Raw genomic sequence first — 24,271 nt, forward strand, 5'->3', positions numbered from 1 at the left:
AAAAGGAAAAAAAAGTTTTAATGTTCATTATGATCATGTCTTTATAAACTCCGTAATTATTTATTGAGGAAACAATCACTTATTAGCAAAAAATGACTGGACATCACTAAAATGTCAACTAAAAATAAAAATGAAACAGATGAAAGCAAATATGAATAAAGACATGTATCATCTGACCAGATAGAACTGAGAGCTGCAATAAGACGAAAACATGAAGACAAATCAAATGCAAGCTACAAATAAAGAAACGCACATGCAGCTGAACGTAAATAAAGGCTTTGTGAAACATCAGGAGCTTCACAACTGTCTGGCTGGAGTCTGCATCACGTCTTGATGCCGCCACTACGATGCTTCACATCATGACGTTGCCACTCCCATGCTTCACGTCATAATACTGCCGCCATCGTGCTCCCGTGGTTTTGTGTCTGAAAAACACTGTTCATATTTTACATTTTTACTTAACATTGGTTTTTAGAGATCTGTTTTTTTGTTTGTTTTTTTTGTCAATCCTAGCCTAATTATATTGACAACAGTTCAGTGTTGAAAAGCAGGAGAGCGTGAAAACTTCCAGAGGGGGTAAATGCAGAAGAAATATTTGTGGATAAACGCGTGGAAACTGAGAAACTGCAGAGGAAAATGCAAAAATGCACAAGAAAGGTGAAAAGAAAGTGATGGTTTGGTTCCTGTTACACAATAAAAGCTGCACTGGAGTCCAACAAACACGATTCTGACTGGAGAACATCTCCTCTTTTAATCGGTCATTTATACACGCAGTTACATGAACTGACACTGAAACACAACAATCCCTGCAACAGAAAACAGACTACTGGCCACAGATGGATTTAGTGCTGTTCATCTGACATCTTTCTATCTCCTGTGGGTTTTTACATTTAGCTCATTTAAATCACATGGATATGATCTTACGCTGCTGTGTTTCAGTTCTTTGGGATTTTTTTTTATTCCAGGCAGCCGTCTTACATCATTTCAGCACAGAGTGACAATAAATTGGCTTCTCATGCAGTTGAAACTAGTCATGAAAAACAAAATGATTTGTAGTAAAAACCTCAGTATGGACCTTCAGGATCTTAGTACCTCCAGACTCACAATCATTTAACAGGTGCTGAACCTTCATGGTAACTGAAAGTACAGACAAACCTTTTAGAAAACAGCCTACAAGTTTTTATTTCTCTGTTGTTGGTGAAAATCCGCAGTGCAATCTTATTTTCAATCAAAAAATCAACCATCTTTGGATAATCCTCTGTGGGGTTTGAACTGTTTGAGCATTAAACGTATTCATCCGATCATTAAAGCACAAACGTGATCATAAAAAGTCTGAAATTCTCTTCACAGCAGCAATTTATGAGCTATTTCTGCTTCTTGATTCCAGTGCATCGACGTCAGCGTACAGTAAATAACAAGGAGAACAAATCAAATCATTAGTTTCAGTCTGTGCTGCCACTGATTAGCTTCATGATATGTGCTTTTACATGTCAAAAACATTTCAACCACACGTACAGAATAATAATAAATAAAATGATAAAACATACATTAAAGATCAGAAGCCGTCTGATTGGTTACTGATTACAGGACATGACAGGCGAAGTTAAACAAAAATATGACAAGAGTTTGCAAAACCGTCATCTTAAATGTTTCATTTCGTGCTTAAATGGAGAAATAATTAGAACACTGTTAAATAAATGTTGTTCATTTGCTTGTTCCAGAGCTTTATGCTGCACTGAGTCAAACGTCAAACCAAAGCTGCAGTTTTTAGATGTCCTCTGCATTGATTTCTCCAGATTCCAGCCTGACATATTTCTGTATCTGTGAAAACTTTAACACCTACAGGACCAAACTAAGTAGGTCTGAATGATCCTCAGTTTTCTGTGCATCAACATCTGCAGCTTCCAGAAGAGCAGCCACACCTGACCTTCAAATTAAATGAACTACACTCTGGTTTTTTTTTTCCTTCCACAACCCTCTTGTCTAAATTTAGTTCCCTGCCTCGTCTCAGAAGGCCAGTTCTTCCCTCTGGTGCTTGATGGAGGTGGAACTAGAGTGAAGACACTAAATGAGGTGACATCCAGGGAGCTTCATGAGCAGCTTCCTCAGAGTCACCTGGTTAAAGTTCTCAGACGGTCAGACTGGACGATTCTTAGAAAGCAGCTGATTTCTTCAGAGCATGATGTGAAGCACCTGAACCTGGATTAGCGATCATGAGCGCCACCTGCAGGCCAGATGGAAACATTTTCTAGTGTTGACACAAGAGCCACCTGCAAGAGACAACTCCACTTGTCCTTTTTTTCCCCAACTGTGGCTGTTGGGTGTGTTAGTTTTACAGGTTTTACATTTAAATCCTGTAGAATATTAAAGTGGTTCGAGCTTTAATGAGCCGCTCTCTGCCACCCTGTGTCAACAGCTAGTAAAGGAGAGACTTAACTGCCTTAAATCTGCCCAAAGAGGGGAAAAAAATAAGCATTTACCTGGAAAAGAGTCAAATAAAAATGTAAAAAAGGACAAAAATAAAGCACAAAATGCAAAAGCTTAAAAAATAAATGCAGAAAATAAAATAAAATATATTTGTGGGATAAATACGGAAAAGAAAGCAAAAGAAAATGAGGCTGAGTGTGACGCTGACTGTTTTAAATGGAAATATTCATGTTTTATCAGGCAAAACTTTGGCTCTGTCTGAGGGTCACATGGCTAAAAATGTTTCATGTTTTATGTTTTCTATGTGTTAAAATACACATATCAAGAAACACTATTACAGAATCTTCAAAATTCATTGTTTTGCAGTCACAAGCTGAAGTGTATTTCAGTTACAGATCAGCTGGAGGTCAGACTGGGATTTTAGCAAACATGTGGTAGAGTTTTAATTTAAATGTGATATAACACAAAGACAGCAACACACAGGATGTGAAAAGCAGCTAAAACCATTTGCAGATGGCTCAAGTGTCAGTTTTTACTTTTTACTCCTGCTGATGATGTGAATCCAATCTGTCAGTGATCAAACATCTCCTTCATATGGAGAATCTGAAGTCTGCTGAGCACAAACATCTGATTTCAGGTCCAGGTTAATGAGCTGCTTCACGTCTAAAAAGCTCAGATTTGACGTTACTCAGTGCAGAAAAGTTTTAGTGACTGTTTTATGGGTTTTCAATATAAAATTGGTAAGGAATGCATGAAAATTAAGCAAATGAGGTGTGTGAATTACTTTCAGAGTCAAACTCCTTCCCTGCTTCCACAGTAAAGACACACAGAGATCCACAGAGATCCACCAAGCATCAGCAAACACCGACTCTGGTACCTCGTTCCAACCCAGGCCTCATTCTTCACCGGCCTGCACTGCTCACTGAACGTGCAACAGCCTGGTGTAGAATAACTGTTAAATATTATCCAGATGACATCGATGCTGTCGCTGATCCTTCACTCTTCCTCTGCTGCAGTTTGAACAGATTCTCCTGCTGACTGCCGGCTGCTTTGACCTCAGGACACCACAGGAGTCATGTCCCAGAGCTGCAGATCAACAGGACACACAATCAGCTGGTTCAGAGACAAACCAGAACAGATCAGTTCAGATACAAGAGAAGAAGCCAAACTGTCAGACAGAACTCAGAAATTATTCAACAGGTGTAAAAGTCTGTCTGATCGTTGCTTAAAGCTGCAAATGGACTTCAGAAACTGGATTCACTGAGCTGGATTTCCAGGCTTAACCCTCCTGTTGTCTTCATTTACAGGCACCAAAAAATATTGCTTCCTTCTCTGAAAAAAATAAAAAATTCAGCCAAAAAATCCCCCAAATATCTAAAAATTTGCAAATCTTCAGGAAGAAAATTCCAATAAATCCTTAAAAGTTTCCCTTAAAAGTTTTATTAAAAAAACAAACATGTGGCAAGAAAACTCCTGTAAAGAGAAAAAAATCCTAAAAATATCTAAAGTGATTACATATATATCAGTAAAATTTCTAATATTTTCTTTAAGAACAGTCACATAAAAATCAACCAAAATCTAGCGAAATTCACTGGATTTTGGTTGATTTTTTTGTCTGTAATCTGTAAAACAAGAGTTCATAAAATATTTTCCATCATATGATAAACTATTCACTGCTAAATATCAAATATAAAATATTACTCGCCATCGTTAAAATAAATAATTTAAATAGGGCGAACTGTCTGCAAGTTAATTAGATTTTATAGCTGATTTGAATACAGTTGATCTCTATACTGTAAAAAAATGTAATTATTAAAAAAATCAAACCTTAATGAACATATTTTTTCTTTCAAATGGCGCCAATTAATTAATTAAATGTGTCCCTGAAATTTTTATTTTTGCTTTACCTGATTGTTTTGTTTTTATCCTTTTATATCTTTAATGTAGCACTTTGACATTTTACTGCATTCCAAATAAAATTTATTATTATTCTTACTCAAATATCGGTAGAAATAAAATATTTAGTTTAAAAAAATTACAGTTTATGAAAAGTCTGACTTTTCTGGGAATTATTTACAGATTTTTTTTCAGATTAATATAGAAATTAATAGTTTTTTTTCCTGTGATTTTAACATCTGTAATGTCAGAAAACTGTGTGTTTTTTCAGTGTATCTGACTTGAGATTTACACATAACAGGATATAAATACAGCACACGTTATTAGCAGCTAAATTCAGCTTTTACTGATGTAAAAATCTAGAAAACCAACTGAAATCAAACCTCCCCCTGCCTCAGGTGTGAACTCTCTGGCTACATATCAGTGTTTGTGCTTTCAGGCCTCATGTGAGACTTCCTGTTTCCATCCAGACCTTGATAACCTTGTCGGTGCCAGAGGTCAGCAGGTTGCCGGCGGTGGGCTCGTAGTGCATGTGGACGATGCTGTGCTTGCTGTCGTGGAAGGTGGCCGTGGGCGCTCGGCTGGAAGACATGAAGGGAAACCGGTGACTGAGAAAAGCCCAGAGGACAGAGGCTGAGTAGAGGACAGAGGCTGAGTAGAGGACAGAGGCTGAGTAGAGGACAAAGGCTGGTTTTTACTCACTCCTCGTCGCTGATGGACTCGTAGCAGCTGTCACACACTCGCACCTCGAACTCGAAGCCCATGAGGGGGATGGTGGAGCGTTTGGACGAGCATTTACCACAAACCGCCTGGCCGCACTTCCTGCAGTGGTGCTGAGAGATACACAGAGATTCCAACACATCAGCTATCATCAGCAACGACTTCTTTTAACCCTCCTGCTGTCTTCATTTACAGGCACCAAAAAATATTGTTTCCTTGTCTGAAAAAAAATCCAAAATTCAGCAAAAAAAATCCCCAAATTTCTGAAAATTTGCAAAACCTTCAGGAAGAAAACCTCAATAATTCCTTAAAAGTTTCCCTTTAAAGTTTTATATTGAAAAAATGCCCTGAATTTGGCTAGAAAATTCTTGTAAATATTTTCAAAAAATGAGTAAAAATCTTCCAAAAATATCTACAGTGATTACATACATATCAGTAAAACCTGTAATATTTTCTTTAAGAACATTCACATAAAAATCAACCAAAGTCCAGCGAATTCGCTGGATTTTGGTTGATTTTTATGTGAATGTTCTTAAGAAACATTTTTAACATTTCTTTTTTTCCACCAAAAAATGTTCAAAGATTTCCCAAAAATGTTGAAAATGTGGACATCAGAAGTTTCACTGTGAAAATATATTTTTTTCCCACATTTTCAAACTTTAAAACAGGTCAATTTTGACCTGCAGGACAACATGAGGGTTAAACAGACATCAGTGTTTTCAGTTCTGAGTCCTTCAGCAGGGTTTTTAGTTGGTTTTTATAGAAACTGTTCTTCATGTCATCAGATGTTCCACTGAGTCGGAGCTTTTACTGCCCAAAGGTGGAACAGGTACTGAACAGTCAGAGGTGGAAGATATCCTGTTGATTTTATGGATTGTTCTGAGTGATGCTGAATAAACAGCAGCAGGTTCTGACTGATACGAGGTTTTTCAGGGCCGATGCTGATTATTGGTGATCAGGAAAGGTGGAGAAGTGATATTTGGAACCTGTATATTTCTGATAGAATGTATTCTATATTGCATATCTGCACAGTAATGTCATGTATTGCAATGTTTGGTTGCTTACAAGTATTGATTACGGCATGATTAATTTTTGATCACTTCTCATTTGTTGTTCTTGTTACTTTAAGCCTTTATGTTCTGGCTGAGTTAAGGATGTTTCAAAGGCTTTTCAGTAAAGGATGAGGATCCATCATGGGTGAAACCAGCAGATTTCACTAATTTTCAGATTTTACCCCAGGAGTGGCAGCTGCAATGTGTATAGCAACGTAAACAATCTTTGAGCATTAAAATTTTTTGACCTTATCAAATTTTTTGGTGGGTTATATTTCAACTTTACATTTCAATTTCTGTTTTGAATTCAAATTTGAATTTACTGTTCATTAGGTAAGTACTAACAACACTTAATCTGGTATTTACACATGTAACAATAATATATTTCCTGGTTTGTGTTTCAGTTCCTGGTTCAGAGACATATGTGAGACCACAGAGTGATACAGACAGACAGAGGAGGCTGTATCACACCTCAAGTATTCATCAATAATCAGTCAACAAAATCACAGAGACCGATAATCTGAAAAATGCCACATATCAGCCCCAGTAATCAATCAGGCCGATAATCAATAATCAATCATCTCTACTGCGGAATCACTGGTTTTAGCAGACTAGACCTACTGTGCAGAAGTGTGGTGGAACACATTTAATACTATATCCAGAAAAACATTACAGAAAGAAAAGCCGGAAGGATTGAAGATAATGTGGGATTTAATCAGCAAACTAACAAGTTGTTTGGTAACATACAGCAGATGTTCACAAGCATGAATTAGGAAGAATTTGGATTTTAAAGTCCTTTACACCACAGAGAGTCAATGTTTAGCAGTTCGTGGGTTAAACAGTCTGGATGATGATCTCAAAACAACTGCAAAAATATTTAAAGACTGTTTAAAAAACATATAAATATAACTAAATAAAAATAAGAGGAAACAGTAAGATCTGAGATGTACAGACAAGTAGCGAGCAGGAGACGATAAGTTTAATTTATTATTTTAGCTTCTGGATTTGGTTTGGTTGGTTGTTTAGTGTGTTGTATTTTCTACTTTATGATACGGTGGCACATCTGAAATAAATCTAATAAATTATAGAAAAAAGCGAGCCACGCAGGACAGAAAGTCGACTTTATGCCGTTGAGGAGTGGCAAATATAAGAACACATCTCTCTAAACACAAAGCTGTGCTACCAGAATGTCCTGTACAGCCTCTAACGTACAGAAATGATAAATGAAAAGCGTTGAAATGATGAATCCTACAGACATGTTCTGGGTATTCAGCTCTATGTCCAATCAAAGCCCTGAATTTAGTGCTTCGAATGCTAAACAAGTCACGGTGTTCTATTTACCAAATACAGTAAATTTACCATTTTAAAACAGCAACAATTACAGAATTAATCTACAAAAATACTTTTTACATCTCCATTTATTACTGTGAAATAAACTTCACACCAACTGACAGCAAACAGATGAAGTCTTACTTAGTTTAGTAGTTTCTGAAGTACTTTTAGTGCACGTTTACTACACTCTGTTTACATCTGGACGTCATCAGCTGATGTCTCATCTGTTGTCCATCTGCTGATCAGATCCAACAAACACACCTCCACCTTCAGCTTCTCTGATTGGCTGCTGTCAGACTGATTCAACGCTTTTCTGTTTGCAGGTAAATAAACAGCTGATTGGCTGCACTCTGGACCCACTGATATGAACTAATTCCACGTCTAAACAGGAAAAGTTCATCCACATTATTACTGATTCAGCAGCATTCTGATTGGCTGGAAGGGACCCTGGGTCATCAGTATATATAATATTCATCAGTAACTTCTAAACCAAGCTGCTGGAGGACAGAAGGGACCTGGGCTGAAAGGTGGATTTAGAGAAGTCTAAATAAATGTAATAGAAATATTTAAAATAGAACCAACTGTTTGTGAAAATGAGCCAACAAGAGTTGAATCTTTGATGGACTTTCCTGTTATTATGTTTGATGTTTGTTTCATTTTTATATCCTGACATCTACAAGGAAACTTTACATCAGGGGTGTCAAACATGCGGCCCGCAGGCCAAAATCGGCCCTCCAGAGGGTCCAACAGGTTCCCGTGGACGATTTTGTAGAGTAAAAATTACAGAGAAGATATTAAATGCAGATTGTAAATCTGTAAAACTATAAATTTAAAATAATTTCTAGACAAGTTGTTTTGATCACAAAGTGAAATACTATGTTGCTCATTGTTCTTTTGTCCCTTTGTGTCTCATTTTTGTAATATTTTGTTTTGTTTTTGTTGTTTTTTGTCTTTTTTGCCTGACTTCTGTCATTTGTTTCTTGTTTTTGTCGTTTTGTTTCCTTTTTGTCATGCTTGCATTTGGTGTCTTATTTTTCTCATTTTGTGTTTTGCTTTATTCATTGTTTTCTGTTTCTGAGAATAAAACAATAAAACCGCTGAATGTTTGTGTGGCAGAAGTGAAGAGTTCTGAGTGTTTTAGTGGGAAGATGTTTGGAAGGAGGTCTGGTGGAGCTGCAGATCTCTGCTGACGTCTAAACTGGGATGTTTAGTAACAGGACTCTCCATACAGAAAGGTGTAATGAAAGAGCATCAGGTGAGTCTGGTACCTGTCGGAGGCCGATCTTCTTACTGTCCCACATCTGCTTGAAGTTCCAGAAGAAAGGCTGCTCACACTTCTGACAGGAGTCACTGTCCAGCCATTCTGGGGTCTGAGCACACAGAATCACACGTTTTATTCTCTAAGCTCCGTGTTAAAATGACGAACAACGGGGAAACATTTAAAACTACATTTTAAACCCACAACGTCAGCTGTAACAGAGGTGATTTTTACACACCGTAGAACACAGAAGTCAAAGTGTTACGGAGCTTTGAGCTTTTGTTGAAAAGAAAAACCCGTTTCAAGAAACAGAGGAAATGAAAATATCCATATGAACCTCATTTCTGTCTCCAGTTTCTGAATGAATCCTTAGAACTCATGTCTGAAGATCTGTGTGTGTCGAGAAGTCACAGTTTTAGATCATTTTCCTCTCCTGCCTTAAGCTGGCACAGATCTAACCTTTCACTGCTGCTTCCTCTAGAATGTGCAGATCTATGGTATAGATCTGCACATTCTAGAGGAAGGATAGGTGGAGATAGATGATAGATTTGCACATTCTACACCTATACTTCCTCTAGAATGTGCAGATCCATCATCTATCTCCACCCATTTCTTCTCTAGAATGTGCAGATCTATCATCACCCATTCCTTCTCTAGAATGTGCAGATCTATCCTCTATCTCCACCTATCCTTCCTCTAGAATGTGCAGATCTATCATCTGTCTCCACCTATCCTTCCTCTAGAATGTTCAGATCTATCATTCCTCTAGGATGTGCAGATCTATTGTCTATCTCTACCAATCATTCCTCTAGGATGTGCAGATCTATTGTCTATCTCTACCAATCATTCCTCTAGAATGTGCAGATCTATTGTCAAATAGATATAACGTCAAAAACGAGAAACAAAATGACAAAAACATGAGATAAATGACAAAAAAGACAAAAAAACGTAACAAACAAAACAACAAAAACAGCACAAAATATTACAAAAATAAGACACAAAACGACAAAATCAGACACAAAAAGACAAAAAAACCAATGAACAATCTAGTATTTTACTTTATGATCAAAACAACTTGTCATGGTCTAGAAATTATTTTAAATTTATAGTTTTACAAATATACAAACTGCAGTTGATGTCTGTAATTTTTACACTTTACAAGTGTTTGACTCCCCTGCTCTAGAATGTGCAGATCTATCATCCCTCCCCTGTACTGCAGCTCCAGCACACCAGCTCACAGAGAAACTCGTCCAGACATGTTAGAACAAACAGAAAGTCACCCTGTGAGCTGACCAAAGCGGTTCCTCAGGTTTCGTTTCTGTACAAACAGACGTGTAAAAAGCCAAATTCCAGTCCTAGATGAGGTCACGCCCTGGAACAGTTCGTCTAAACATCATGAGTTAGAACCCGTCATGTAGAGGAGTGTTAGCCATCGCTGTAAACTCTGGACAGAGAAAAGAAGCTGCTTCCCCTCATTCCAGTCCTGAAGCCGGATTTACCTCAGAGTCATCTCTTACAAAAAACAAAATACTTCGGATTAACTTTCATTTTAAACATCTAACTGTCACTTGTGTGTAGTTTAAGAAAGTTTCTTTTCATCTAAGTCAATGTTTTGGTGACAAGGACAGATTTAGCTTATTTTTAAAATATACTGTAAATATTAAATTATATTCTTAACTGTGAATCTAAAGCATATGAAGAATTAATAAAAAAACTGAAGCAGTGTTACATCTTTAGGTTTCTTTCAGGATTTTAGTTAGCATCCTGTTGGCATTAGCTGCTGAACAGTAAAATGAATTAGAATTAGAACAGAAGTAGAATAAAATGTTTGATATAGCAGCACTGACGGATGGTTTGGGGAACAACAATAACCTCCTGACGCTGTTTTAAAGCTCAGCTCAGCCTCAACAGAAGTAATGATTCAGAAAATATAACTGAGGAGAATTTGGGCCAAATAATGGAGACAGAGGTGGAACAGAATGAAATAAAGAAGCGATTCCTTCCTAACTGAGTGAGTGGAGACGAGCAGACGGAGAAGCTGGAGCTGCGCTGGGTGTTTGTAAGACGGAAAATCAAAGAAAACTTGGATAATCAGGCGACCTTTGAGACATCTAGAGCAAAAATCAGCAGTTTATCTCCGTCCTCTCTCACCTCTTGGCGTGTTCCATCCATGTCTCTCACCTCTTGGCGTGTTCCATCCATGTCTCTCACCTCTTGGCGTGTTCCATCCATGTCTCTCACCTCTTGGCGTGTTACATCCATGTTCCAGATGACGATGCCTCCGTCTGCGCTGCAGGAGATGAGCTGCCGGGTGTGAGAGGCGTAACACAGACCCTGGACCTTATCACTGTGGATAAAAACACACGAGCATTTATGATTAGACTAAAAGAGCTGGAAATTTGCTGGATTCTGGTTGTTTTTTGTGTGAATGTTCTTAAAGAAACATTTTTAACATTTCTTTTTTTCCACCAAAAAATGTTCAAAGATTTCCCAAAAATGTTGTAAATGTGGACATCAGAAGTTTCACTGTGAAAATATTTTTTTCCCCACATTTTCAAACTTTAAAACGGGTCAATTTTGACAACACGAGGGTTAAATGGCTCCTTCACAGTGTTTTATTGTCAATTAAAAACATGTTGAGACTGAATTACAGCTTCACTGCAGTCCTCTTTAGAAAGCAGAACACCGTCGCTGCTGCTGACTTTATGTTCATTTGACAACATTTAATTTGTTCTTTAGTGTTACAGAAATGTCACCAGGTCCACGTTAGAAAATACTCTGGGGCTGATTTAAACACGACACCATCACATTTACAGAACAAGCTGTTAGAGGCTACAGTTTGGTAGATAAAGGCTGAAATATTCCCTCAGAGGCAGTTTGATTTAGAAATGACCTTCAAGCACTAAACTAGTGCAGTCTAAATGGTATAAAGAGCTCAGTAATTATAGTCCATCCACACTAAACACATCCTCTAATTAAATCATCGTCGTTCATTCGGCTGAATTAATGCTAGAGTCAGAGGAACACTGGGATTCTTACTTGTGTCCTTGCAGTTCGATAGCGGTGCCTTTACGTCCTCCGATGTCCCACATGATGATGGAGTGGTCTGAGCTGCCGGAGAACAGAACCCTCTGGACCGGGTCCCAGCACAGCGCCGTCACGTTACCTGGAGAAAGACACGACGCATGCACAAATAAGTCAACGAAACACATCTAGATAGATAAATCCTTCACATTACCTGGAGAACACACAAATAAATGAACCAAACACATCAAGTTGCACTCACAGAGAATGTCAAACAACAAATAATCACATTATGTTTATATGTAATGCAGTAATGTAGCGCATTATTATTGGTGTATTTAGAAACCATGTTAGTCAGTGATACACACACAGACAGACCTTCATTTCAAGGTATCCATATGTGTTGATAAGGATAGATAAGGAAACGATGTGCAAATTAATGTGCAAATCGTGCAAGTCAAAGAAGTAGAAACTAGAAAAGCCCTCAGAGAGCGCAGTACTCCGCCAAGGCTGCTCAGTCGTATCATTTCCAACGGCAGAAATCTTTAACAAATCCCTGGATCCAGACTATAAGCCGAATCACTGCCAAAATCTAATCACTTGCTCCTTGTGTCATATCTGATCTTCCCTGAAAATCTCATCCAAATCTGTTAGTCTGTTTTAGAGTAATGTTGCAGGCAGGCAGACAGACAGACAGACAGACAGACAGACAGACAGACAGACAGGCAGGCAGACAGACAGACAGACAGACAGACAGACAGACAGACAGACAGATCGTCTCATAACTCCGCCTCCTTAGAGGAGTTATAAGCTGCTAAACTGTGTAGATTCTCCTGTCTCTCAGATGACGTTAATCTGAGGAGCTTCAGCAGAAATCAGACGGACTTCTCTTTTAGGTTCTTGAAGACGTTCCACCTCTGAAGAACTGAAGAAGCCTCCTGGACGAGAGGTGAAGAACCTAGAAGAGAAGTCCAGCTGATTTCTACTGAAGCTCCTGGGATAAAGGTTTCAAAACTGTAGGTATTTACAATAAAACAGAGAATTAGAGAAGCAGTAAAAGGTACAATAGTACTAATAATATAGGAGGCATCCTGGTGGATTTTATTAAAGAGCATAAAAGAAAGATCTGGAGTCTGTCCACCTTATTAGGAAGATGGGATGCAAAGTTTAATGTTATAATCTGAACAGTGCAATGCAGTGGTAAAGGAATGAACAGTGCAGCAGATTACTGTCTACAGTAATGGATTACTGTTGAAAATAATCATCTGACCACTAACAGAACACAGATCAGCAGACTGAGTCCTGTGATTTAGAACATCTAACTCAGAAATGATAGAAGATCTGCTGGTCGTGCTTCCAGACGGATTCATTCAGGATGCGGGTTGGTGCCCGAGGCTTCACTCCCTCTGGTTCTCACTAGACTGGTTGGATTTAGTTTAAAAAAATTAACAGTTTCTTCTGTCAATGACTCTGTGATGAAGAGACAATCTGCTGGACTCGTTGACTCATAAATAACATCTGCTGCATGTCATCTCTGTTCACTGACTCCAGGTCTGTTTAGGACTAATCCAGACGCCTCGTTGTCACCAAACTGTAAAAAAACATTTTAATTTCCTCCTTTAATGAAGCAGATTCAACAAGGACAGCCATTAACCATATTTCTAGAATGGACTCATAGTTCTTCAATTATTTTTCCAGCTGTCTCAGTAAATCTGCAACCAGCCTGTGGGCAGAGGAGTTAAATCAGCGTCAATATTATGAATTTAATGAAGCTCCTGATGAAGCCTGGTTAATGTGAAACTCCTCTAAATACACAAAAATTGTTTAATTTCCTTCCCAGAAAAAGCTCAACTGCAAAAAAGCAGCAATTACTTTATTAGCAGGTCCTATCTGTACAGTCTGATGATTTTTAAATCCACATTTAACACTGTTTGGTAAGATAACGCTGTAATTACTAAAAAAAACTTTAAAAATATCAGTCTGTGTTCTGCATTCAGTAGCAGAAGAACCCATGAGGCTCCAAGCAGAAGATGCTGTTTGATCCTCAAGAACTAATATTGATCAGAGAGAATGAAAGAAGGAAAGAAAAAATTATCCAAAGCGTAGCTGGAAGGCAATTTCTGTTACCGATTATTTCTACTTGTTCCAGACAATATCTGAATAAATATGTGAAGTTTTAAGACAGAAAGAGGCTACAGGAACTCAGAGCTTAATTATTTTACAATTATTTTCATTCTGATTAATGTGCTGACCATTTTATTTATTGCCAGCATCTTGTTTTTAGGCTCTAAAATGGTAGAAAATAAGGATAAATGCTCAGTACAGTCCTCCTGAGCACACTGTGGAATCTGGAAATGTTTTGTTTTGTGCAAACCAAAGATGTCCAATTTATAGCGACAGGGAAGCTGAAAACAGACATATTAAATCTATGAACTAGCATGTTTAGAGCGTGCGATTTACCTGTGTGTCCTTTGAAGGTGGTGACCAGACTGCAGCTGTCCTGCTCCAGCTTCAGGATGGTCACCTGTCCAGACTGGTCGCCTACGAAGGCGTGTCTGGTCTCCACATCGAACCTGGGTTAGGATTCAAGTTAAAGAACAACAAACTACTGATGCACTCATTCTGAACTGTCACTGAACCACAAATCTCACTGAACTTCAATGCAACGCCCCAGAGACAGACTTTACCGCTCAGAAAACTCCAGAACTAACTGGATTCAACAGAGTCTAAACTATTAAATGAAGACGTGAGTGGAAGTCGATGCAGAAGAATAACTGTCGGTGAAGGACTCTTGGAGGTTTCTTCTCTTGACCTGGATCAGTCACTTCTGATGTCCACATTTTCAACATTTTTGGGAAATCTTTGAACATTTTTTGTTGGAAAAAAAGAAATGTTAAAAATCTTTCTTCAGAAGATTCACATAAAAATCAACCAAAATCCAGCGAATTTCGCTGGATTTTGGTTGATTTTTATGTGAATGTCCTTAAAGAAAATATTAGAAGTTTTACTGATTATATATATATATATATATATATATATATATATATATATATATATATATATATATATATATATATAAATATAAAAATAAAAATAATCACTACAGATATTTTTAGGATTTTTGTGGAAGATTTTTACTCATTTTTGGAAAATATTTACAAGAATTTTCTTCCCAAATTTGGGGGATTTTTTTAAAATAAAACTTTTAAGGGAAACTTTTAAGGAATTATTGGAATTTTCTTCCCGAAGGTTTTGCAAATTTTTTTGCAGAATTTTTGGATTTTTTTCAGACAAGGAAACAATATTTTTTGGTGGCCTTAAATGAGGACAACAGGAGGGTTAAGAAGCACTCAGGAAATACCTGTTTAACAATTAGAGTTTCATAAGAGGGCTGTAAGTTTTTTCTCTGACTGTATGATTGCTGTTTGAACAAAAGTTACTAAAGAAATCATTTTTAATGTACTAAAGATGTCTAACAATCTTTTAACATTCACACATTATTCCTCTTTCACCTGCTGATCCCAGTGTCCAATCATCGTATCTAAAGAGTTCCGTCTCCCACCAGTTCTCCTGCCATGCTAAGGTTAGCATGTCAGGCTAGCAGGCCAGCAGGCTCATTGGTATGGATCAGAGTCGCTCTGAGCACTCACAGCCTTTCATCTGGCCTTTACAGAACCCTCCTCACTCCGTCTCCTTGACAACAGCATGACTGATGCCTATTGTTAGCCTTCCCATTAGCACAAACGCAGTAGAAGCTAATGTCAGTCTGTTTTCTGCTGCCGTGGCCTGAAAATAGACCGTGTTATCAAAATAAAAGACAGAGATGGTTCAAAAGCACCAAAGATGGAGCGTCACTACGTCCACCCCACTCAGCTGTCCAGTTCACCCAGCAAAGGGCCCAGTAGGACCAGTAGGACCACAGACGGATCATTAGGGGAGGTTCTGAAGGGAGCAGAAGGCCCAGTAGGACCAGAGAGGGACCAGAGGGAGGTTCTGAAGGATACTGTAGTCCTGAGACCCAGGCCGAGGTGCGGTACGTCCCCAGCTGCTGGCCGCTCTCTGAACAGTGCCAGGTGAAGTTCTTGTCCTGGCTGGTGCTCAGCAGCCACTCCATCTCCAACACAAACAGCACCACGGTCACCCGGCTCTGGTGGGCTGCACAGATACACAACAGAACCAGAACCATTTAAAACACACAACATCACATCCATTTAACACCAACAGCACCACGGTCACCCGGCTCTGGTGGGCTGCAGGTAGAAAATAACTCATCAGATCCATTTTAACATTTCAATCCCAGTGCAGGAGGTCTACTGACATGAATCTAGAGGCTGGAATCATTTTCAGAAGAGCGTATCAGCAGTATACAGAGGTGGAAAAAAGGTTTCAGACACCCTTAAAATTTTACACAATCTCAAATATTATCATGAAATATTTGTGTAAATTTTTTTTTTGTGTTTCTAAAGGTGTGGCTGCATTAGACAGATACAAACACATAGACTCTATATTTATTTTGTTTAGTGTTAACAAGAAAAACTAAGAAAACTAAATTCCACCAAAATGATCCAATACACAAAAAGTCTTATTTTTATGGAACCAATTAGTTTTAAGTTTGTAATGTTTTTGTTCTGGGATTTGTTTGGTATTATGGCTGTGATTGGACTAAAAGAAATTACACTGAAGACCTCAGAGTGATTCTTAATGTTACATACATGCAAATGTATGGGGCGTCTGAAAATTGTTTTCCACTACTGTATATTTGAGAAATAAAATGGAGAGAACAGTTTAACAGCATATTTCAAAAGCTGAAAGGCGGTGCCAGCATTTAATCTGATGGTTCTGCAGCTCCACCTTCTTTAACCCTCCTGTTGGCCTCATTTATAGATACCAAAAAATATTGTTTCCTTGTTTGAAAAAAATCTCCAAAAAATCAGCAAAAAAAATCCCCAAATTTATGAAAATTTGCAAAACCTTCAGGAAGAAAATTCCAATAATTCCTAAAAAGTTTTCCTTAAAAGTTTTATTTTAAAAAAAATCCCCCAAATTTGGCAAGAAAATTCTTGCAAATATTTTTTAAAAATTAGTAAAAATCTTCAAAAAAATCCTAAAAAATATCTAAAGTGATTACATATATATCAGTAAAACTTTTGGAAGATTTTATTCATCATGACCATTTCTGAGGAAACTGAAATCTCTTGAACATGAACTTCCTGTTTCCTGTGACCTCCTGATGTGTGAATGAAAAACTAACTGAACTCTGATGAACATAACAGGAAGCAAAAAGGCTTTGTGTTATATTTTAGAATAGAGGAATGTGTCAGAAGTCTGTCCTTCATTTCAATAATCCCCAACATCTAATAAACGTTTCCTGTTGCTCCTTCAAAATAAGACTCATCTCACAGTAGATGGCCTCACTTCCGGTCTTCTTCCATGAAGTAATTTTTAGGTATTATAGGATTAAAGAAGAGGTTTGTTATATTTGACTAGTATTATATTGATATTAATCGACCCACACTCTTCATATCTCACCCTGGTAGGTTCGAGCTGGAGTCATCTTGTTGTAGTCTTCTGCCAGGACGAACTCCTGGAAGACAGGAAGTGGAGAGAAGAGTACACGTTGATAAGCAGATGTATAAATAGCAGAATAAATTATGTTGTTGTATTTAAGTATCAGTTTGTAGTAACACTGGAAGAGTTCAGTGTTTTAAACAGAACCAGGGCAAAGGAGGTTTGGATTCTTGCTTTACTCATTTTACAGCTTTATGTTCATCACCAGAATGAGACATTTCCCTGCTGTCTCAGAAAGATCAGTACGACTTGCTAAAAATGCAACTGCGTGTTCATCGGTCAATAAATATAAGTCTCAGTGGTTCAGTGTAGGAGATGTTTGTCATTATGTCAAAAAAAACAAACCACTGGTCTAAAAGCTCACTAGCAGCCACTAGAGGCTGAAATGTTCTCTACAACTCAGTCCTTATTCTGGTTTTTAGAGACTGAAAGGAAAGGCCTTTATCTAGTAAATGAATCTATTCTATAACATGTTGACATGACAGAGGAACTACAGGAAGGTTGATGAAGAGTTTAGAGTTAAAAGGATTCATCCTCTGGGAAGCATGAAAGTGCTGCGTATATCTGAAGAAAAACTCCCAGAATTCCAGAGAACCTTCAGTAACTTTGTTGTACTCTGATAGTCTGTCAGAGACCAAAGCATTAAGGGATGTTTGGGCCAGGTCTTCACATCAGCAGGAAGTTCTCCGGGTCATCAGAGGTTTTAGGGATCCACAGGAGATTTCATAGCATCTTGGTGTTGCATAAACATACAACCAAGTGGGATGACCTGCACACTTCAGATAATTACTACTGAAGAAAAGCTGAGGAGGAAACCAGAGGCCAGAGGAAAGCAGGTTGGATGGTTGGACTTACACAGATAGTTCCAGTGTCCATCCCCACAGAAAGCCTCCTGGTCTCTGGGTTAAAAGACATACAGGAACACGACGCTGGAAACACAAAGAAATAGAAGGATTTTAGTCAACACGCTGACTCTAAATGTTTCTGACTGGTATTCTGGTCCAACCTTGACACAATAAGGGTTTACCGACAACAAATAATTCATTCTTGATATTAGTTTGGATTAAAAGTTTAATATTAACGACGCTTTCAGTTGCATCTTACAGTTTTCCTCATTTGATTGAAGTTCACTTCAACACCAGCTGATAAACCTCAAACCTCCAGAGTTTCTGGGTCATTTTTTGGCAAAAGGACAAAAAAAAAATTCAGAAAAAAAAAACTATATTAATACTGGTTAGAGTTCTGAGGAAGATACCAACAGATAATAAATCAAATACTGCTTTTTTAACCTCTTCATATTCACCCCATTTTCATTATATAGAATAAAAGCTCAAATTTAGATATTTAAGAACTGCAGCTAAGATAATCCACGTTTAAGTGCTCTGATAGAAAATCAGCTCCCTCATAACTCTGGTGTTTCTGCAGTTTTCTTGTTACCAATCAGTCGACACAAACACAGAAATCAGCTGATAATAATGTGCTTCATGAGCTCTGATTTAGTCCGGATCACTGAATGAGCATCACCCGTCGGTGCTGTTAAATTATGTCCTCCAGCTGTTAAACTACTTTGTAGTTATGCACAGAAATCATTTTCATTCATAACAACCATCTGCACTGCGTTCCAAATCTATCACTGAAGTGAGTCAACATCCCTCTGAAACAGCCGCAAGAGTTGTTAAGACTGTTTCAGCATTCAGAGCTCAACAATAACAGCTCTGAACACAAAGCAGTCTGTCTTTATTTCAGCCTCTCAATCAGAAGGAATCAAATTTTTTTGTTTGGCCTTTTATTTAGCATTTTCGCTATTTTCTTTTTATCATCTCGTATATTTTAACATGTTATCAAAAAGCAAATTAACTACTGTACTTTTAGTATTTAATAAATGAAAGGAGGTTAAAATGAATCCTGTTGTAATCAAGCAGCAGTTTACTTATTAGAATCAGCAAATCCCTTTGAATGTAGCTCTTAAGAAACAACATCCTGTCTGTTAAAACCTCTTGGGATGGTTAACAGAGAGAAAAATAACTGATTTACCGCAGATAATTTGGTCAGTTATAGTGACCAGTCAACTATTTTGGAAAATACTGAGCTGCTGCAACTTCCTGAATGTGTTGGACACGGACACACACACGGAGACACACACACGGACACACACACGGACACACACACACGGAGACACACACACGGACACACACACGGAGACACACACACGGACACACACACGGACACACACACACGGAGACACACACACGGACACACACACGGGGACACACACACGGACACACAGTAGATCGGTGACCAAAGTCTGTACAGTTTGACCTCATTTAGAAGTTTACACAACAAACACAGAAAAGTTGTGCAGTAACTCAAACAGGTGTAGATGTCTGGTATGTGTGAGCATCTGGAACTGAGGAACTAGATCTAAACTTTACATTTTTAAGCCATTTTCACTCAGTTCTTGCAGTGATTGTTTGTCCTGCTTTAAGTTACCGTGTAGTTTTTTCAGTTATTTTCTTGTTTTTTACTGTGAAGCCCTTTGGTCACCCTTTGGGCTGTTGTAAAGGGCTATAGAAATAAACTTTGATTTGATTCCACCTCAGAGAAGCAGTGATGACTGTGCAGTTTGGGGACACTTTCAGTCTGACTAAACCCTGAACATGCAGTCTCTATTGTCAGCCACATGTTGCTGATCGTTGCATAGGATTTCCTTCAGTTGCACAACTGGAGGGAAACGAGGACAAACCGCCACCAATGTGCAGCGCTGAGGAGAGTGCAGAGAGATCGATCCTACAGGAGGTCATTCTGAGGAAGCTGTGATTCATCCATCATGAAGACGGTCACTCAGAGGAGGATCAGGACGACAGGCTGTTCAGAGACACTCATACATAGTCATGACTTATCTGGTTCCACTGAACAGGCCACACTATTCAAACACACATATTATATTAGGATATAGATATTTACTTCACTGTAATTTTGCACTAAAACTTTGCATCGTTTTACTTTTGAATTTTGCACTAAAACTGTGGTAGACATCTCTAGTTGTAGGAAGGAGTTTAACATTTTAAGACTACAGCAGCAGTTTGAACATTTTATGAATGAGTTTAATTTCCCAGGATTTTGACTAATTACACCATGACTAAGAGTTTGTATTCCAGATATCTCTAACGTAACTCTGAACAATCCAAATCCCACTTAGAGATCACAGTAACTCAGGGTTGCAAAACCGCTTTTTTTTTTTTTTTTTTTTTTTTTTAGCATGTCTGGCTTATTTTCAGACACCTAAGCTTGACAATCCTGGTAAAATATAGCTGAAAGTAAGTTTTCCCAGCTAATTTTGAGATCTCAAGATTCTAAATATCATATCGTATTTCAAGAAATCTTACCAAGCCATTTTTCACTTGTTCTATTAGCAGATTTTTTCACTTATTTCAAGGTAAAAGTTCCTTGAAATATATTTTTTTTTCTTGTTTTGAGAGGGGCATTTTTTCCAGTGCAATAAAACAAATCTGGTTAAGATATCTTATCAGCTGCCTTTGTAACAAATTCTTAAAATTGTAAAGAGACTTTATGGACACCCTGTATACTCTGATTGTGATTCTGATTCATACAGACTTACATGGCATGGTGTGGTAGACGCTGGGCCAGTACTGACCGCTGTCTCTCTTCAGCCAGACCCGGATCGTCCTGCAGGGGGAAAGCAGCACATTTTAGCTCTCAGTGAATGTGAGGAGATCTGGATGTGGAACCTTCTCCACTCTGAGCTGTAATGAGCTGCAGGAAGTCACCTCCAGTCTGCTAAATGCCACTGCAAGTATGTGAAGGCTCAGAATCTAAGCAGGGCTCTACAGATTAACCTGCACTGAAGTCATTTCTGCTGGTGAGGAAGTAAAGGAGGTTCAGCAGGCCATCCAGAGGGGAAACATGCATACAGTAATGACCATCCCTGTGGAATATGCTGCTACACCTGAGATCCTACGGATTACACTTCCAGAACATCCCTCAACTTCCTGAGGTTTGTCTCTCCTCAGCACACTGCCTCAGCTAACCCTAACAGTCTGATAAACTCAGGTTTTTACCCACTCTGCTCATTTCTCCTGTATTTGACACGTCAATTAAAGAGCCAACTGTTCCTTCACAGTGCTTCCTGGTGCTGAATGACAACAAGGACAGGAATCATGACAGCTGCTGAGTCTGGGTTTGACAGAAATATTGGCCTTTTTTCTGGTCTTTCTGAAAGTTTTAAAAACTTGATTAAATTAGACTTCAACTGATGAAACTAGTCAACAAATACGAAGCTACTTTTATTCCTAATTCTAATTCTGTGGTGCTAGATAAACCCTGTAGTGGTGTAAACGGGATAAACCTCTTATTTATCAGCTAACTGTACATCCCACAAGCAGATTGATATCAGATGATCAGTGCTCGCTGCTTCATCTGTGATGGTTCTTGTATTCTGCTCAATATTTCCATCCATCATCATCTATATACCGTTTAATCCTCATTAGGATCAGTGGGGGCTGGAGTCTATCCCAGCTGACTGAGGGTGAAGGCAGGGGACACCTGGACAGGTAACAGTCTATCACAGGGCTGCATATAGAGACAAACAATCACACTCACATTCACACCTATGGACAATTTAGAATCACCAATGAACCTCAGCAAGAAGATCCCCGGTTTGTGTCCCGGCCTTCCTGGGATCTTTCTCCATGGAGCTTCCATGTTCTCCCTGTTCATGTGTAGGTTTTCTCCAGGTTCTCCAGCTTCCTCCCACAGTCCAAAAACATGCTGAGGTTAATTGGTGATTCTAAATTGTCTGTAGGTGTGAATGTGATTGTTTGTCTGTATATGTAGCCCTGTGATAGACTGTTACCTGTCCAGGATGATCAAACTCCACCTGTCAGTGGTTTTGATGCTGATCTGTGAATGGATCATATTACTCAGTTACATCCCGAAAATAATTAAATCCAGCTGTAAGTAATGGCATTAACCCTCATGTCATCCTGCGGGTCAAAATTAACCTGTTTTAAAGTCTGAAAATGTGGGGGAAAAAAATATTTTCACAGTGAAAATTCTGATGTCCACATTTTCAACATTTTTGGGAAATCTTTGAACATTTTTTGGTGGAAAAAAAGAAATGTTAAAAATGTTTCTTAAGAACATTCATTCAAAAAAATCAACCAAAATCCAGCAAATTTCACTGGATTTGTGTTGATTTTTATGTAAATGTTCTTAAGAAAATATTAAAGGTTTTACTGATATACATGTAATCACTTTAGATATTTTGAGGATTTTTTAGGAAAATTTTTACTCATTTTTTGAAAATATTTACAAGATTTTAAAAAAAAACATTTAAGGGAAACTTTTAAGAAATTATTGGACTTTATTGAAAATTTTCAGAAATTTGGGGGATTTTTTTTGCAGATTTTTTGGATTTTTTTTTCAGACAAGGGGACAATATTTTTGGTGCTCATAAATGAAGACAGCAGGATGGTGAACAGCTATGGTTACAGCAGTCTGTGCACGTACAGATGAACCTCACGCACCTGCGGTACGCTAAATACACCCACACCTGATAACTACAGCACTTTAAATACCTCAGGCTTCACAGATTCTGTTTTCCAGGCTCCTCTTGGTCCGTAATATCCCATCAAACACACCAGTAACCAGCTGCCTCTAATGAATGGTTCAGTCCTGGTAGCTACAGCTAGCTAGTTAGCCTCTACACAGGTGATCAGAACCAGCTGCACCTTTAAACAACGTTGTATTCACCTTAGTGATGAACATAAAGAAATGAATTATGGTTTACAGCTAGCAGCCAGTGTGTCAGCTGACTGTAGTAAAGATGGTAGTGAACCTTTAGGACTGTTTATCTGTTAGCTACAGCAGATAGCCGTTATTTTAAACCAGCTCCATATCTCACCTGTCCTCTGAAGGCTGATAATGTGTGTGCTAGCCGTTATTTAATTAGCTTCATGTGTATCTCCGGAGCTCACCTGTCCTCCGACACGCTGATCACTCCGTCCTCTTTGGGGATGATCACCGCCGTGCTCACCACCTCCTGGAAAGCCTCGATCTTGCTCAGCAGGCAGGGCTTCCGAGCCTGCGGCTGGGGCTGGATGTCGGACGCCATGAGGCCGCGGTGCTCCGAGCTCCGTGTCTGACAATCATAACCTCCCGGTCCGGCGGCTCAGCCTCGGCGGGCTGCTGTTAGCTGTTAGCTCTGGAGGAGCTGCTCGGTGTGGTGGAGGGGGTAGTCAGCTGACCGCGCACACCCACACGCACAGAGAGAGAGAGAGAGAGAGAGAGAGAGAGAGAGATACACACAGACACACGCACGCACACACACCCACACACACACACACACACACACACACACACACACACACACACACACACACACACACACACACACACACACACACACACACACACACAGAGACTCTAAGTCCATTTCTGATGGTAAAAAGCAGTTTTATTATGTTAAAGCAGTGTTATTTATTTGTTTTTGTTAATAATTATTTTTAATGCCGAAAAATTATTATTCTGAGTTACGGTTTGTTTAATGTAGAAATATTTGTAAAATTATTACTTTTTGAACATATTTTTGGGGGGTTGAGCTCTTTTGTTATTATTATAATTTTTTACTATTATTATTATTATTATTATTATTATTATTATTATTATTACTATTATTTATTATTTAGGGTTAGTGCACAGTTCTTCAGTTTTTTTCTTTGGCTGACAAGATTGAAGTTTTTAGAAACTCAACTTAAGTTTTTCTGAAATATATATTTCTTATTTGATTTTACTTCTCTAATATTTCATTAATCTGTCATTATCTCATCTAGTGTTAACGTTCTGTTGTCTTGTCGGTTTTATTGTTTTATTGACTTTCATTTTTTTTCTTTCATTTGTACCACGCTGTGTTTAGTCACTAGTAAAGTACTTCAAGCTGCATTTAAATATCAACTGACTGATTGATTGAATCAGT

At 38.3% G+C, this 24,271-nt stretch overlaps 1 protein-coding gene across 3 annotated transcripts; it reads right to left on the minus strand.

Moving 5' to 3' along the window:
- Positions 1-720: 720 nt before the first annotated feature.
- Positions 721-23,561, minus strand: wdfy2 (WD repeat and FYVE domain containing 2). 3 transcript variants are annotated; one of them, XM_055015282.1, is made up of 12 exons: positions 23,274-23,561; positions 20,897-20,964; positions 18,133-18,206; positions 17,239-17,293; positions 15,714-15,864; positions 14,170-14,282; positions 11,725-11,851; positions 10,867-11,032; positions 8,696-8,797; positions 5,026-5,156; positions 4,796-4,904; positions 721-3,513 (listed from the first exon to the last, which is right to left on the minus strand). In XM_055015282.1, exons 1-12 carry the CDS (start codon positions 23,408-23,410, stop codon positions 3,484-3,486), a joined length of 1,263 nt encoding a protein of 420 aa, XP_054871257.1. In that variant the 5' UTR covers positions 23,411-23,561; the 3' UTR covers positions 721-3,483. The 3 variants fall into 3 exon arrangements, with proteins under 3 accessions (XP_054871257.1, XP_054871256.1, XP_054871258.1); XM_055015281.1 differs by having other exon boundaries at positions 10,837-11,032; XM_055015283.1 differs by having other exon boundaries at positions 10,927-11,032; positions 23,274-23,559.
- Positions 23,562-24,271: the final 710 nt, after the last annotated feature.

This window comes from Amphiprion ocellaris, chromosome 11 (genome assembly GCF_022539595.1).
Source record: "Amphiprion ocellaris isolate individual 3 ecotype Okinawa chromosome 11, ASM2253959v1, whole genome shotgun sequence".
Lineage (NCBI taxonomy): Eukaryota > Metazoa > Chordata > Actinopteri > Pomacentridae > Amphiprion > Amphiprion ocellaris.